Genomic DNA, 18062 nt, shown 5'->3' on the forward strand with positions numbered 1-18062 from the left:
AGAGCAGATGGATCTGTAGGATTCCTGCCCCCCTCACTGCTTAGACAGAAAGTGTCCTTAACCTCTCACAATCTGAGGAAAAATGAGGTTTTTTTGCAAGGTTTTCAACTTGTCCTCCCTTAGGAGAAATTAATTTTGAGGGAAGGATAAACACTTGAAAACTGATGCTTAAATTGCAGTTATGGCACTGTTAATGTCCGAAAAACAGATATTAATATCAAACAGATAAAGAATTAAGAGCTCTGCTGACACACACACAAATCTTGATGTTCATATAATAAAATAACTAAAATTTGGCGCCACTTCTTCCATGATCAAAGAGTCAAAACTTCCAGAGGATCCTTGTGATCCTGGCTGACCCTCATTTCTACAGCTCTGAAGATCCAAACCTTTTTTATTCAGGCACTTAAATGCAGATTTACCAAAATCTAAGAGAATTTAGGCACTTAAATACACATTTACAAAAATCTAAGTGCATTTAGGCACTTAATTTCAAATTTAGCAAAATCTAAGAGAATTTAGGCACTTAAATACACATTTACCAAAATCTAAGAGCATTTAGGCACTTTAATGCACTTTTACCAAAATCTAAGAGCATTTAACCACTTAATTTCAAATTTAGCAAAATCTAAGTGCATTTAGGCACTTAAAGGCAAATTTATCAAAATCTAAGTGCATTTAGGTACTTTAATACAGATTTACCAAAATCTAAGTGCATTTAGGCACTTAAATGCAGATTTACCAAAATCTAAGAGCATTTAGGCACTTAAATGAACATTTACCAAAATCCAAGTGCATTTAGGCACTTTAATGCAGATTTACCAAAATCTAAGTGCATTTAGGCACTTAAATGCAGATTTACCAAAATCTAAGAGCATTTAGGCACTTAATTTCAAATGTACCAAAATTTCTGTGCACAGGCAAAGGAAAAAGAGCTTTTTTTTTTTTGCGTGAGCAATCTGCCAGTTTTTTGTCTGAAGCCTCTGTTTTGCAACATCAGAGGAAATTCACTCTCATTGATAAGGTGTCAGCTGGTAAACCAGCTCACCACCAAAAAACTCCAAGGGTGAGAGGGAAATCCCCAGGGCAAAGCAGAGCTGAAGCAAATGCCAATTATAAAGGAGCCTCCTCAGGCCTGCAGCCAATCAGCTCAGCAGAACACTGGAAAGGAAACTTGAATTTAAAAATACATCATCTGGTTTGCAACACTCACCCAAGCCAAGGGGCAACCACATTTTATTTAGAAGTGCACACAGATCTATTGAAATAGAAGCAGAGGGTATTTTTCTCAAGGCTAGGCAAGATTTTAGCCCCCATAACTCCCTCGAGTCACAGTTCCTACCTGCCAGCACAATTTCAGTAGCAGTTCTTAGGAAAAACACGGGAAAAAAAGGGTTTAAGTGGAATTTAGGTACCAAAGGTGGCTCTGGGAGAGGAAAGGTACCTGACAATGCAATATTTCTCAGGCAAATTTCAGTGATAAACTGAATTTTTTGTGTCTTGTGGGACAATATAAACTACAGCAATGTCAATGACCAAAATGTCTCCAAATGTCTCCAAAAAAACCAGATCCACCCTGGTTTTTACCTGCTATCAGTCAAAATTTAGGTCTTGTTTGGGGATTTGCCTCTGACAGTGAACCTGCAGAAATACTGAGAGGAAAGGGAAAAGGAGGTACCTGACAATGCAATATTTCTCAGGCAAATTTCAGTGATAAACTGAATTTTTTGTGCTTTGTGGGACTATATAAACTACAGCAATGTCAATGACCAAAATGTCTCCAAAAAAACCAGCTCCACCCTGGTTTTTACCTGCTATCAGTCACAATTTAGGTACCTAAGCTGGCTGTGCTTGTTTGGGGATTTGCCTCTGCAGAAATACTCTGGGAGAGGAAAGGGAAAAGGAGAACTGATAAACTGAATTTTTTGTGTCTTGTGGGACTATATAAACTACAGCAATGTCAGTGACCAAAATGTCTCCAAAAAAAACCAGCTCCACCCTGGTTTTTATCTCCTATCAGTCAAAATTTAGGTCTTGTTTGGGGATTTGCCTCTGACAGTGAACCTGCAGAAATACTGAGAGGAAAGGGAAAAGGAGGTACCTGACAATGCAATATTTCTCAGGCAAATTTCAGTGATAAACTGAATTTTTTGTGCTTTGTGGGACTATATAAACTACAGCAATGTCAGTGACCAAAATGCCTCTAAAAAAACCAGCTCCACCCTGGTTTTTACCTGCTATCAGTCACAATTTAGGTACCAAAGCTGGCTCTGCTTGTTTGGGGATTTGCCTCTGCAGAAATACTCTGGGAGAGGAAAGGTACCTGACAATGCAACATTTCTCAGGCAAATTTCAGTGATAAACTGAATTTTTTGTGCTTTGTGGGACTATATAAACTACAGCAATGTCAGTGACCAAAATGTCTCCAAAAAAACCAGCTCCACCCTGGTTTTTATCTGCTATCAGTCACAATTTAGGTACCAAAGGTGGCTCTGCTTGTTTGGGGACTTGCCTCTGTAGAAATACTCTGGGAGAGGAAAGGGAAAAGGAGGTACCTGACAATGCAATATTTCTCAGGCAAATTTCAGTGATAAAATGAATTTTTTGTGCTTTGTGGGACTATATAAACTACAGCAATGTCAGTGACCAAAATGTCTCCAAATGCCTCCAAAAAAACCAGCTCCACCCTGGTTTTTATCTGCTATCAGTCACAATTTAGGTACCCAAGCTGGCTGTGCTTAGTTGGGGATTTGCCTCTGCAGAAATACTCTGGGAGAGGAAAGGGAAAAGGAGAACTGCAATATTTCTCAGGCAAATTTCAGTGATAAACTGAATTTTTTGTGCCTTGTGGGATTATATAAACTACAGCAATGTCAGTGACCAAAATGTCTCCAAATGCCTCCAAAAAAACCAGATCCACCCTGGTTTTTACCTGCTATCAGTCAAAATTTAGGTCTTGTTTGGGGATTTGCCTCTGACAGTGAACCTGCAGAAATACTGAGAGGAAAGGGAAAAGGAGGTACCTGACAATGCAATATTTCTCAGGCAAATTTCAGTGATAAACTGAATTTTTTGTGCTTTGTGGGACTATATAAACTACAGCAATGTCAGTGACCAAAATGCCTCTAAAAAAACCAGCTCCACCCTGGTTTTTATCTGCTATCAGTCACTGCTTGAGGTGTCTCTCAGAATTTTGCCTTTCCACTTCCACATTTAGATCAGGAAATGGAATCATCACATGTGCAGTCCAAGGCCTTCCTAGTGACAAGCCATGACATGAAGAATTCCTCCTCTAGAGGAAAATAAATGACATTTTATCCTGTGTATTCCATAAACCCAATGATCCTCTCAGAGGCTCTGCCTTTTCCATCACACCATCAGTCTTTAACAAGATTGGAAAAATGAGATGTTCTGAGCCTAAGGACAGGCTCTCTTCAATTGTTCTGTTTCCTGTTACAGCCTCCATGAAGACAAATTTCAAATTACCAGAAAACAGCTGAGCATGGACATTAAATATTGTCAGACAACATTTAGTTTGATCCGTGCTGCAAATGTTCAGCAGTGACTGGATTATCAACTTAGACCAAGAAAATAAAATAAATATTGAAAGCATTTTCCTCTGAGAGGCAGAATAATGTTCCTGTTGTAAGGTGGGCTTGCTGTCCTGATGAATACAGGGAAAACAAATAATTAAACTAAACTAAAATTGTTTAAAATTACAGGATTTAAGTAGGCAGGTACTGGCTAAAGTGACCAAGCTGGATTTGAGCAATTTTCAGGCATTTGAGCAATTTTCCAAGTTCTAGGAAGTACTCTGTGGATTGTTGTGCACAACATTTCAAAGAAATAAATAAACAAACACATAAAATTAGACTTTTAGTTTGTATTCCTCTTTTTCCCTGAATCATGTGAAATAGAAGTGCTGTAGTGCAGTCTTTATTAGGAATACTGCAAACTAAGCCAGAAAAGTTTCCTCATTCAAGCAAAACTAAATTACACAGCCCTCAAATGAACAGAAACCAAAGTAAAGGAAGGTAAATAAATATTTCTGTGTGAAGTTGAAATTTTAATTTTATTTTCTACTGAACTTTTCAACTGTGCTGAGTTAACCCAGCTGAATTGCTAAAGCCCAGCAGAACAGCTCAGTCCTGTGAGGAGCAGGTTGGCCCAGCTCAGGGAGAATTTGCTTAAAAATTCACCTTTTTTTGATTAAAAATTCACCCTGCAAGGGACTGGAAGTTCCAGTGTCACTTAATGTCACTGTCCAGCCAGGGTGTCACCATTCCCATAAAGCCCTGGAGTCATCTCAGCTCATTATTCAGAGTTCCAAGAAGATAAAGCTCTCAGAACTTTAGGAAAATATTAAAAAAAATTAATTTGTACATCTGTCTTGCAAGGGAAGCTGTGGAATTATTGGTCCTCTGGAAGTTTGGTCAAGCTGTTTTTACAAAATCTCAGATTTTTCTACATATTGTGATGTTGTAGTGCTGACATTGTCTCCCTCCAATTTCTGAAATTCAAAACTTCTGCTGAAGGAAAGGAACTGAGAGTTCAGAAGGAAAATTTTGAGATTTTTGGGGAATAATCGTAGAGCTAAATGGAAATTCACATAAAAATCTCACGGATATAATCTGTATGTGTAATGTATGGGTTATTTTTTATAACTGCTTTATCCTGCCTTCATACCCTCAACAGAGGAAAGGAAAAATGATCTTTTCCTTTCTAAAATATTATCAGCAACACACCCCACTTACACAACCTGCTCTTGGAGCAAATTAAAATAAATCTCCATGAAGCAGAGACACAAATTTCCATAAAAAACACCAAAAAAATTCCCAGTGAGAGCTGAGGGCTGCAATTTTTCATCTCAGAACTGTGCAGAACAGCTCTGTCCTTTCCACCCCACAACTTGCAGCAGCACCAGAGCACCAAGTTCTCAGCCAGCACTGAGAACAAAAAGCAGCTCTGATGTCCAAGATTTCCTCCCTCTCTAATGAAAAATATTCACCAGCAGCATTTCAGCTGAGCTGTACCTGTTTTTCTGGGTCACTCCTGCTCACAGATGCACAGCTCAGGCAGCTTTCATTGGGAAGCACATGCAAATATACATAAAATGAAAATGAAATTTCACACAACGTTTGCAAAATGAATTGCTGCTGCTGCTGCTGCTGCCTTTCACTGTGTGCCCTGCTGGTTCCAGCTCCCAGGGAACAGGGGGAGTTGTGAATCTCTGTCGCTGAGGGACACGAGAGAACACAGGCACACCACACTCAAGGTGAAGGGAAAAAAGGGAAGTTTTATTCTAAAAAAGTGAAGTTTTATTCTCTGACTCCAATATTTATAGTTTTACAAAAGTGACAGTGGGTTGGAGGGTGACATTGACACCTCTGCAATGACACTGGGCAAACCAACAGTCCCTCAACTCTCCCCTTGTCACCGAAAGAGGCCTTTGCCGGGGTCGAGCCATTTGTGGGTGAGGGGAGACTCAGACACTCAATATGAGTGATAAGCAAATTCCGTTTATTGAAGAGAGCATCAGACACTTACACAGCAAATAATAAGCTTATGAATATTCTGTAAGCTAAGCAATCTATTGGTTAAACTATGCCATGAACTCTTCTTCATTCCTTAGGGGTTACACCTCTCTTTTCTCATGTCTCTTTCACTGTTTGTTATCCTACCACAGCTAGGCCTGTTGTAGTGTGCTGTTAAGTTCCTTGTGTTATTCCCCCAATTTATGTATTGTTCTCCCCTATTATGTGTAAAATGGTTTTGTTCCCCCAGTTTTTCCCGCCACTGCTACCCTGTCAGCTAAGTTGCTATAGTAACCGCTATTCATAGTTGCCGATATGTAATTGCTCCTCCCCTGGTTTCCCTTATAAGTGAAAGTTGTCTCCTCCCTGGGTCCAGTCAATCACCCCCTTCTCCTCCCAGGTTTCGAGAACCTTCTCCTCTCTGGAGATGGTGGCTGGCTGGGGTCCCAGGACACCTCCTTTACCTTTTGATTATTGGTCTCCATGGAGTGTCAGTTCTGTGAAGTTCATCCCCTCACCTTTCCCGATTGGTTCCGCCTGTACCCACCCCCCTCCTTTATAATCCTGTTTCACCCCCTATTGAAAAAAAAAAACTTTTCCCGGTTGGTTTCCCCGCGTTTGCATCCCGCAACACCTTCAAGAAACCGATGTTTAACCCCCGGGAAATGGTCAGCTCCGTTCCTCCCCAATACCAGCGGTGTGAGCCAGTCCACAGCCAGCACAGCCCGAGGCCCTCAGACGCCAAAGGGTGCTTGTCCGGTTTTCGACTGTTTGGATGGCCTGGAAAGGCCCGGGGTGCCCTTGGGGCAGCCCGCGTATCAAAGGACCAGAAGAGACTTCAGTTCTTTTCTCGGTCTCGGTGTTTATTAATTGTTTATCTAAAAGATCTTCTTTCGGCCCAACAAGAGGTCTGCTCAGCAGCCAGCCATGACCACACTCCGAGCCCCCCGGGGCGGTCACCTATCTTTATACCCAAAGTTGCGTATACAATATTTATCATTTTTCACCCTTATTGCCCGGTGCACTTTTAGTAACAACCAATTTCGAAGTGCCACCATCACCACAGAAGATGGAGAAGAAGAAGAAGAAGAAGAAGAAGGACAGGACACGCCCCAATTCCTCCATCTTACTTCTCTAAACCCCCCTGTACAGAAATCCTAAACCCTGTGTTTCACTCTCTAACTAGCTAATCCCTTCACCATTCACCCCGGTGAAACCCTCCTATCCTCATACAGGTGTCGTCTCCTGTGTAGGATCAAAGTCCAGCCACCAGACACTTCTGGCAACATTCCAGGACTCCCGAGCCCCCCAAGGGTGGTCTCGGTGACTCGGCACCTCAGGACTGAGGTGCTGAGATCCCACAGGTGCTGGCCAGGAATTGCAGAGGGGCATTGGCCTTTCGCCCTCAGCTAGCCGGACTCCAAACTTCGGGCCACATACGCCCCCCTCTGCATAGGCCCAAGGACACTGCTATCTGTGCACGTGCAGGACTTGGAATTAGCCATGGTTTTGTACTTTTCTAGTCCTTAGCAGCTAAATTCCCAACATCCCCTCCTCCATAAAGGAATGAAAAACAATGAGTTATTTACAGAAAGTGTGTGAGAGAATTCACTACAAGAATGTCAACATCAGAAGGCTTAGAAAATCTTAAAAAACCAGGGTGACAAATCTCCAGCCTTGGGACACACTGAGAGCTGGGCTGGGCAAATTCCTGAGCTGCAAATCCTGGATGTGGCTGGAGCAGGACAGGCCCTGTGCTCCCTGCAGGGCCCTGGGCACAGAACTGCCCCAGAAACCATCCCAAAAGCAAAGCTGGCTCAGGATTCCCTGAAATAAAGAAATAAACACAATTATTCCCACCTGTCGCTCCTCCTCCTGACGAATCCTCTCCTCTTCTTTCCTCCTCTCCTCCTCTCTTTTGGACTCGAGTTTTCTCCTTTCCTCTCTCTCTGCTTCTTCAGCCTGAAATAAATGTGATGCAAGCCAAACTTTACTCATTTTGAATCTACATTTTAAAATTTCATATGATGATACCACGATGATACACATTCAGTTTGATCCATGCTGCAAATGTTCAGCAGTGACTGGATTATCAACTTAGACCAAGAAAAAAAATTAAATATTGAAAGCATTTTCCTCTGAGAGGCAGAATAATGTTCCTGTTGTAAGGTGGGCTTGCTGTCCTGATAAATACTGGGAAAACAAATAATAAAATTAAACTAAAATAGTTTAAAATTACAGGATTAAAGCAGGCAGGTGCTTGCTAAAGTGACCAAGCTGGATTTGAGCAATTTTCAGGCATTTGAGCAATTTTCCAAGTTCTAGGAAGCACTCTGTGGATTGTTGCGCACAACATTTCAAAGAAATAAATAAACAAACACATAAAATTAGACTTTTAGTTTGTATTCCTCTTTTTCCCTGAATCATGTGAAACAGAAGTGCTGTAGTGCAGTCTTTATTAGGAATACTGCAAACTAAACTAGAAACAAATAAGAGTTTCTTCATTCAAGCAAAAATAAATTACACAGCCCTCAACTGAACAGAAATCAAAGTAAAAGAAGGTAAATAAATATTTCAAGAAAGAGGGGGTTTCTTCCCACCTTTTAGATGCAGAAAGAAACATCAAAAATAATAATAATAATAATAATAATAATAATAATAATAATAATAATAATAATAATAAAAATAATAAAAAGCCACTATCATTTCACTTCCCCTCCCTTCAGCATACTCAACATTGTGGTAAATTTAGAAATTACTCTTCTCACTTATCTAATTTATTTTTGAATGTCCTTATGAGCTAAATACAACAGTGATGTTGAGCAATTTTGTATCATGGAATTTCAGTTCTCCTCACTTGAAGTTTAGTTAGAAAGGACCTTAAAGAAGGAAGGGGAAAAAAAAGGATTTGGAACACACAATGTAAAAAAAGTGCATTTAAATGTATCATTAACCTGGGCAGAATCTCTTGTAGAAAAAGCTGCAAAAATTTTATTTTTTATCTTAAAAGAATTTTATTTTCTGTTGTTAAGACAAAGAAATTGTTGCAAAATGAGGGAAAAATAAAGACAACTTTTTTAAAGATTTTTTTTCAGGCTCCTCAGGGTATGAAAATATATTAATAGAATAAAATATAAATATTATATTATTATATTAATATAGTAAACTATAATTATTGAAAATATATACATAAAATATATTAATATATTATTTGAAAATATATTAAAAGGACAAGCAGAAAATATTCCAGTGGAGGATTTGGCTTTGAGAGTTTCAGAGAAAAAGCCCCATCCAAGGAATTTATCTGTCTACATGGGAAAATAAAAATCAGCATGTTTTAAAATGAAACAGAAGATTCCTTGCTCCACCAACTGATGCTCATCCAACTTCATTTAACTTTGTTCACATTTTCCACCAAAAAAAAAAAAGAAGAAAATTAAATTTAATGAGTATGGAAAGTAACAAAATGATGAAAGCACTGAGTGAGAAAAGGTTCATAATGGAAGTTCATATATAACCCGTAATTAAGTTTATTACCAACTGCTTCATCTAATAAACTGGATTTAAACCTCAGGTGACACTCAAATTCCCAACTTGGGATTCCACAACCTTTAAAAATGTTCATACAGAACAATACAGAGTTTGAAAAAAATTTATATATTAAAAAATAGAACAATTCCAAGGGAAATGCACAAACTGCTGCTTGCAGAAGGCTGAAATTCCTCTTGCTTCCCTGGAATTAACACCAAAAAGCTTTTTATCTCCCTCAGTGTAAAAAAATGAGAAATATGGCAAAACACAGATCAAACCAAAGCACATTTCTGAGAGCACCTGAATCCTCACACCTGCCCAGGGTGTTGCACCAGCTCCATGGCGACTGGGATGTATTTTTTATTTTTAAGGGGAGACAGGGGTGGCATTAAGTTAAAAAGCAGTAAAAACATCCAAAAAAGAAATGCTAAAAGAAGCATTTAGTGATGATGACACTGCTTTGGCTTTCTGTGCCATTCCCAGCTCTCTGCAGGAAATCCTCACCTCTCTCTGCGCTCTCCTGGCTTGTTTCTCTTCTAATTTCCTCTGCTTCTTTGCTCCAATTTTGCCAGACACCTGAAATTCTGGCACCTCCTCAGCATCCTCTTCCTCTGCAACATCGCAGAAACGACAAATTTGAAATGATCTGTCAATATATCAAATTCGATATATCTATCAAATTTGAAATTCTCTGTCAGAGAAAGTTCAGTGCTGCTTAGGAAAGGAGCAGGAGATGAAAAGGAGACACACACACTTCAGAAAAGAGCTTTTAGATGGAAAAAAAGGGGAAAAAAATCACAAGAGACTGCCAAAGCCACAGAGCAGAAGTAAAATGGCAAACACACACAAGTGAAGGCAGAAATAAAAATTTCCTTGATCCTTTGAAGGGAGGATTTTCATAAATATTTCTTGCTTTCCACAATTAAGATTCACTCTGATAGAGAAATTGTACAGAAATTGTACAAAAAATTCCTTGATCCTTTCAAGGCAGGCTTTTCATAAATATTTCTTGCTTTCCACAATTAAAAGAGAGAGATTTTTCTCTGATACAGAAATTGTACAGAAATTGTACCAAAATTTCTTTGACCCTTTGAAGGGGGGCTTTACATAAATATTTCTTGCTTTCCACAATTAAAAAAGAGATTTTGCTCTGATACAGAAATTGTACCAAAATTTCCTTGATCCTTTCAAGGCAGGCTTTTCATAAATATTTCTTGCTTTCCACAATTAAAAGGGAGATTTTTCTCTGATACAGAAATTGTACCAAAATTTCCTTGATCCTTTGAAGGGAGGCTTTTCATAAATATTTCTTGCTTTCCACAATTAAGATTCGCTCTGATACAGAAATTGTACAGAAATTGGACAAAAAATTCCTTGATCCTTTGAAGGGAGGATTTTCATAAATATTTCTTGCTTTCCACAATTAAAAAGAGATTTTTCTCTGATACAGAAATTGTACAGAAATTGTACAAAAATTTCCTTGATCCTTTGAAGGGGGACTTTATATAACTATTTCTTGCTTTCCAAAATCAAAAAATATTTTTTCTCTGATAGAGAAATTGTACAGAAATTGGACAAAAAATTCCTTGATCCTTTCAAGGCAGGCTTTTCATAAATGTTTCTTGCTTTCCACAATTAAGATTTGCTCTGATACAGAAATTGTACCAAAATTTCCTTGATCCTTTGGAGGGAGGATATTCATAAATATTTCTTGCTTTCCACAATTAAAAAAGATTTTTCTCTGATAGAGAAATTGTACAGAAATTGTACCAAAATTTCCTTGATCCTTTGAAGGGAGGATATTCATAAATATTTCTTGCTTTCCACAATTAAAAAGAGAGATTTTTCTCTGGTACAGAAATTGTACCAAAATTTCCTTGATCCTTTGAAGGGGGGCTTTATATAAATATTTCTTGCTTTCCACAATTAAAAAAGATTTTTCTCTGATACAGAAATTGTACAGAAATTGTACCAAAATTTCCTTGATCCTTTGAATGGAGGATTTTCATAAATATTTCTTGCTTTCCACAATTAAAAGATTTTTCTCTGATACAGAAATTGTACAGAAATTGGACAAAAATTTCCTTGATCCTTTGAAGGGAGGATTTTCATAAATATTTCTTGCTTTCCACAATTAAAAAAGATTTTTCTCTGATACAGAAATTGTACCAAAGTTTCCTTGATCCTTTGAAGGGAGGCTTTTCATAAATATTTCTTGCTTTCCACAATTAAAAAGAGAGATTTTTCTCTGATACAGAAATTGTGCTAATGGTTGTCATTGTTTATCTGCTCCACATTGGCCTGCAGTGACTTCAGTTACCCTCAGGCTTTGCACAACCAATTTTCACTGAAAAAATGGGATTCAGAGGCACCCCACTCATGAATTGGTTCTGACAAAAATAACCTTTCAGGGATGAGGGGAAAAAATCTCCTTGAAATGCAAATCTTGGGTCTGCCTGCAAGAAAATGACACGTAAATATTTGCCTGTTGTTTGACAAATGGTTGTTTACAGAGGTGATTCTGAAACGGTGGAATATGAAAGGGTTTTATGCTCAAAGGGTGTGCAAATGAGGATTTCTGCTCACTCAGGGGCTGAGGAAGAAGTTTTAAATGCAGCCATTTTCCTCCCTGCTCAAAGCTCAGGAATATTTGGTTTTATTTGCTTTTATTTGCTGCTCTAAATCAGTGCTGGGGACTGAGCTCAACGCTGCCAGAGAAATCCTCAGCTTACTGCAGGCTCAACATGAAAACTCTCACATATATCTTAATTTTGGGGTAAAATAATTGGTGCTTTGAGCATCCCCAGTGCTGTTTTCTGTTTTCTCTCCAGAGCACCTGGTTCCCTTTTTTGGGAACCCAAAAAGCTGCAATGAAAGAATATGGATGAATGACACTCCCACTGCTTTTTTATGAAGAATTAGGTTGGAAACATTCTTGTTTTACTAATTCCAAGACACAGAATGGGGCTATGGTTAAATTACCAAGATGTCATGAGTGCTCGAGTTTGTGAAATAAAACTTGAGAAAGAAAAGTTTGTGAGTGCAACATAAATGAAATCAAAAGTTCCTCTCTTCTTTTGCATGGCAAGGTTTGGAGATGAGAAATTCACATTTTTCTTTAGAAGTATTAATCACTATTGGGAAAGAAAGCAAAAAACAAGGTTTTAAAAGTTTTTAAAATTATAATAATTGGGCATTTTTAAATGCTTTTTATTGCTTTGTGTGGTATCTGAGCTCAGCACTCAAATCCTGCAGCTAAAAAAATCTTGTATGAGTGTTTTCTGCTGCTTTTTCGGGAAAAATAATATAAAAATAATGCTTCACCCCCATTGAGTGAAGGATATTGTGCATAAGTTCAAGAAGAATGTGTTTGTGCTGAAATCTCTTAAATATCCCTCCTTAAATATCCCTTCCTGCACCAGGGATACTCAGACCTGACACAGATGCTTCTATAATTTGAATGATGCTTAAAATAACTTTATTTATAGTTTAAATACAGCACTGAGGGCAGCATACCCAGCACTAGTTATTACTCCAAAATTAACAGATCTCATATTATAGTTTAGAAAATTATTTCTTGCAAACACAAGTATAAAACAGCATCTATGACATGTTCTATGGTTAAACTACCAGGACATCATGAGAAATAAATGTATCTGAGAGCTGTGCAGGTGGCTGAAATAACATCAATTTTCAGGAGATGGAGTTAATATGAGCCTGGCTGCTGAGCTGGGCTTCAGGGAATTATTGGAGTCTGAGAGGATCAAAAGGGTTCCCCTTCCTGCACCAGGGATACTCAGATGCTTCTATAATTTTAATGATGCTTAAAATAACTTTATTTCTATTTTAAATACAGCATTGAGGGGAGCTCCAATCACAGTGGGTGAGCACACCCAGCACTAGTTATTACTCCAAAATGAACAGATCTCATATTATAGTTTAGAAAATTATTTCTTGCAAACATCACAAATATAAAACAGCATCTATGACACTGTTCTATGGTTAAACTACCAAGACATCATGAGAAATAAATGTATCTGAGAGCTGTGTAGGTGTGGCTCTCAAATACCTGCAATTTTCAGGAGAAGGAATTAATATGAGCCTGGTTGCTGAGCTGGGCTTCAGGGAATTATTGGAGTTCTGAGAGGATCAAAAGGGTTCCCCTTCCTGCACCAGGGATACTCAGATGCTTCTATAATTTTAATGATGCTTAAAAAAACTTTATTTCTAGTTTAAATACAGCATCAAGGGAAGCTCTAAACTCAATGGATGAGCACACCCAGCACTAGTTATTACTCCAAAATTAACAGCCCAGCTCTGGTATTATAGTTTAGAAAATGATTTCTTGCAAACATCACAAATATAAAGCACCATCTATGACACTGTTCCACCTGAGGGCTTCTCAGATTTCATCTATATTAAGATTAATTGAACCAGAAACCTAAGGAAGGCTTGTTTTAAAGCCTTTTTTTCCAGTCCTGGATCAAACACACCTTTGTTATTCCTTCTTTTTGAAGCATTTGATGTGTCCCTTTAGGCACCATTTCCTCCAGGCTTCCTGCAGTGAGGAGTTCCACCCTCAAAAGAGGCAGAGAATTGGGATGCAGGCACAGCCGTGATTCAGCAGAGCTGCAAAGGTCACCAGGGCACCAAACCTGGCTGCAATTAAAATTTACTGCATAAACCTGAAGGTGCTGACAGCAACAGAAACACAGGGCCAAAGCTGTGACAACAAATCTGTTTGTGCTGCACACAGCCAGCAATTCTTGATTTCATTTAATCAAGCAGGGATTGTTTCAGCAGCTTTTAACAATCACTTTTTATTGAAGATGGAGGGAGAAGACCTATCCTTGTTGATCAGCATCGACTCCGTTTATTCACTCCATCAATCACCTTTTATAACCGTGTTAATTAAGTTCATGCATATTGCAAACCCGAGCTCACAATAGGTCAGAGATAACACACCAACCCCTCCTTATGTTTCCAATACCAAGATTTGGGTTCTCAAAATTATTTTTGCTTTCCCAAAACAGCCAAAGATAGAATATCTACTTGTTATGAGAAAGCTGCCTGAGAACTCTGGTATGCAAGGTTCTCAAGGCCTTCATGTTTGTCACTTTTACTTGTAATTAAAAACAACCTGAGAACCTCTGCTGTTTACAGAAACCGGCTGTGAGAATTTTACTCCTCACAGCTGCCTTCCAAGCCATTTCTGAAAAAATCTCCAACAACTTTTCACACACTTGTGGCTGTGACAGCACTGGGAGACTCTGTGGGGAGTGAGTCTGTCCGGTTTTCGGCTGTTTGGAGGGCCTGGAAAGGCCCGGGGTGGCCTTGGGGCAGCCCGCGTATCAAAGGACCAGAAGAGACTTCAGTTCTTTTCTCGGTCTCTGTGTTTATTAATTGTTTATCTAAAAGATTTTCTTTCGGCCCGACAGAGCTCTGCTCAGCAGCCAGCCATGAGCACACTCCCCTCCCTCCGGGCGGTCACCTATCTTTATACCCAAAGTTACGTGTACATATTTATCATTTTTCCCCAATACCTTTCACCCGTATTGCCCGGTGCACTTTTAGTAACAACCAATCCCAAAGTGCCACCATCACCACAGAAGATGGAGGAGAAGAAGAAGAAGAAGAAGAAGGACAGGACACACGCCCCAATTCCTCCATCTTACTTCTCTAAACCCCCCTGTACAGAAATCCTAAACCCTGTGTTTCACTCTCTAATTAACTAATCCCTTCACCATTCACCCCGGTGAAACCCTCCTATCCTCATACAGGTGTCGTCTCCTGTGTAGGATCAAAGTCCAGCCACCAGACACTTCTGGCAACATTCCAGGACTCCCGAGCCCCCCAAGGGTGGTCTCGGTGACTCGGCACCTCAGGACTGAGGTGCTGAGATCCCACATGAGTCCAGAGAAATTTGGCCTCCATCTGTCCCTGAGCTCAGGAGGGATGCAGGAGGGGTTCATGAAAAGCAGTTTAGCATCCCCCAAGAGCTAGGCTTGGGCAGCCAGTGGGAAACCCTGTTGGAGATTTTTTCAGGGATGGCTTGGAAGGCAGCTGTGAGGAGTAAAATTCTCACAGCCGGTTTCTGTAAACAGCAGAGGTTCTCAGGTTGTTTTTAATTACAAGTAAAAGTGACAAACATGAAGGCCTTGAGAACCTGGCATACCAGAGTTCTCAGGCAGCTTTGTCATAACAAGTAGATATTCTATCTTTGGCTGTTTTGGGAAAGCAAAAATAATTTTGAGAACCCAAATCTTGGTATTGGAAACATAAGGAGGGGTTGGTGTGTTATCTCTGACCTATTGTGAGCTCGGGTTTGCAATATGCATGAACTTAATTAACACGGTTCTAAAAGGTGATTGATGGAGTGAATAAACGGAGTCAGATGCTGAACAAGGAAGTTGGGTCTCTCCCTCCATCTTCAATAAAACCCCACACTCTGACAGAAAATTTCTTAACATTTTAAAATCGAAAGAAAGCAGGTATAAATGGAATATTGGGAATGAATTTTTCCTCTGTGAAATTTCCCAGAGAAGCTGTGGCTGCCCCAGGAACCCTGGCAGTGCCCAAGGCCAGGCTGGACAGGGTTTGGAGCCACCTGGGATCATGGGAGGTGTCCCTGCCATGGCAGGGGTGGCACTGGATGGGATTGAACATGAATCCAATCCAAACCTTTCTGTGATTTCAGCAGTGCCAGGAGTTCCCATCCAGAGTGACAAATTCTGCTTTATACAAATGTTGGGCTCTCTGCTGCCCAGCTGAGAGGTGGATTCAGGGAAATTTTGCTTTTCATTGATATTTTGAACACACTGAGAGGCAGCACAACAGGGAAGTTATCTGAAGTGTCTGAATTGCTGGAAATTTACAGATTTCTTTTTAAAAATGCTTCCCAGTACCTCAGAAAATGTGCTGGAGTGCTGATGTTCTCCACCAGGACAGAAATTCAGCAGAATTCTGCAGTGTGTACAGAACAGACAAAACCTTCCAAAATAAACAATCAGCACTGTGTATTTCAGTTATCCCAGAATGGTTTGGATTGGAAAGGACCTTAAGGATCTTGTTCCAAAACCCCACTGCCACTCCCACCTTCCACAAGCCCCATCCAAACTGGTCTAGCTGTCCTTGTCTTGCTTCCTTTTAAATTTTGGGTGAAGCAAATGGATTCCCATCCATAAAAAAAAAAAAAAGAAAGTTATACAGGTGAAACTCCCAGAAAGTCCTTTGGGCACAGCTCCCTTATTTACTATTTATGCAGCAAGGAGTAAGGGAAAGGTGAGGGGGGAAAGATGCCAGGCAAAAGCAGAAAATGTAATTAACAGCAGGTAATTAATACCCAGCAGATGTGTGACAGCAGCCACTGGAAAGGTGTGGTTATTCCCCAGTAACACAACCCTGTGGTGGGATTAATTACAGCCTAATAACTACCCTTAATTTTTCTGCTTTTTAATTTTTAATTTAGAAACTGAACGAGAAACCAGTTTATGAACCAGAAGCCACAAAAGCAGGCAACATTAGGGCAGAGAAGTGCAGCAGACACAAAGAGCAGAGCTTTGGAGCATGTTGTAGTGTGCTGTTAAGTTCCTTGTGTTATTCCCCCAATTTATGTATTGTTCTCCCCTATTATGTGTAAAATGGTTTCGTTCCCCCAGTTTTTCCCGCCACTGCTACCCTGTCAGATAAGTTGCTATGGTAACCGCTATTCATAGTTGCCAATATGTAATTGCTCTTCCCCTGGTTTCCCTTATCAGTGAAAGTTGTTTCCTCCCTGGGCCCAGTCAATCACCCCCTTCTCCTCCCAGGTTTCGAGAACCTTCTCCTCTCTGGAGATGGTGGCTGGCTGGGGTCCCAGGACACCTCCTTTACCTTTTGATTATTGCTCTCCATGGAGTGTCAGTTCTGTGAAGTTCATCCCCTCACCTTTCCCGATTGGTTCGCCTGTACCCACCCCCCTCCTTTATAATCCTGTTTCACCCCCTATGGAAAAACTTTTTCCCGGTTGGTTTCCCCGCGTTTGGATCCCGCAACACCTTCAATAAACCGACGTTTAACCCCCGGGAAATGGTCAGCTCCGTTCCTCCCCAATACCAGCGGTGTGAGCCAGTCCGCAGCCAGCACAGCCCGAGGCCCTCAGACGCCGAAGGGCGCTGGCCAGGAATTGCAGAGGGGCGTCGGCCTTTCGCCCTCAGCTAGCCGGACTCTAAACTTCGGGCCACTTACGCCCCCCTCTGCAGGAGCAGAATGTGAAGTTTATTCTCAGTTAGAAGCATTTGGCAGAAGTGAGAAACCACAGACCCCCCTGCCCAGGCTGTGCCTGAGCAGGATCAGACACTCACTGGGGGCACGAGCAGCAACAATGCAAAAATGACTTTTGATTCACTGGTTGGGATATTAGTCAAAGTTCATCAGTACTAGAAAGGTTTTCCCACTGATTAAGCATGAAAATAATTTCAAGTAACCAATTAACACAGCTCCGCTTCACGAGAACAGCGTGGGACCACATCACTGCTTCTAAATTTACACATTTTCCAGAGCTTTCAGTGCTCAGAAAAAGTGCTTATTTTAAGAGATTTCAGCACAAACACATTCTTCTTGAACTTATGCACAATATTCATCACTCAATGGGGATGAATTATTTTTATATTATTTTTCCCCAAAAAAGCAGCAGAAAACACTCATACACAATTTTTTTAGCTGCATGATTTGAATGCTGAGCTCAGATGCCACACAAAGCAATAAAGAGCATTTAAAAATGCCCAATTATTATAATTTTAAAAACAAAACCTTTTTTTGGCTTTCTTTCCCAATAATGATTAATACTTTCAAAGAGAAATGTGAGATTCTGATCTCCAAACCTTACCATGCAAAAGAAGAGAGGAACTTATAATTTCATTTATGTTGCACTCACAAACTTTTCTTTCTCATGTTTTATTTCACAAACTCGAGCACTCAAACTGTCAAAAGCTGTTGGATTTATCATTACTGATGCTG

The 18062-nt window shown here is 39.9% G+C and overlaps 1 protein-coding gene across 1 annotated transcript in view; it reads right to left on the minus strand.

Moving 5' to 3' along the window:
* The window catches only part of DDRGK1 (DDRGK domain containing 1), a 54967-nt gene that overhangs the window by 18175 nt on the left and 18730 nt on the right, over positions 1–18062 (minus strand). The window contains exons 3-4 of the mRNA XM_064712030.1: positions 9570–9676; positions 7395–7496 (exon numbers count right to left, since the gene is read on the minus strand). Coding sequence (XP_064568100.1) covers positions 7395–7496; positions 9570–9676 — 209 coding nt within the window. The remainder of the gene's footprint in view (positions 1–7394; positions 7497–9569; positions 9677–18062) is intronic.

The sequence above is a fragment of the Zonotrichia leucophrys genome, chromosome 4, assembly GCF_028769735.1.
Source record: "Zonotrichia leucophrys gambelii isolate GWCS_2022_RI chromosome 4, RI_Zleu_2.0, whole genome shotgun sequence".
Classification (NCBI taxonomy): domain Eukaryota; kingdom Metazoa; phylum Chordata; class Aves; order Passeriformes; family Passerellidae; genus Zonotrichia; species Zonotrichia leucophrys.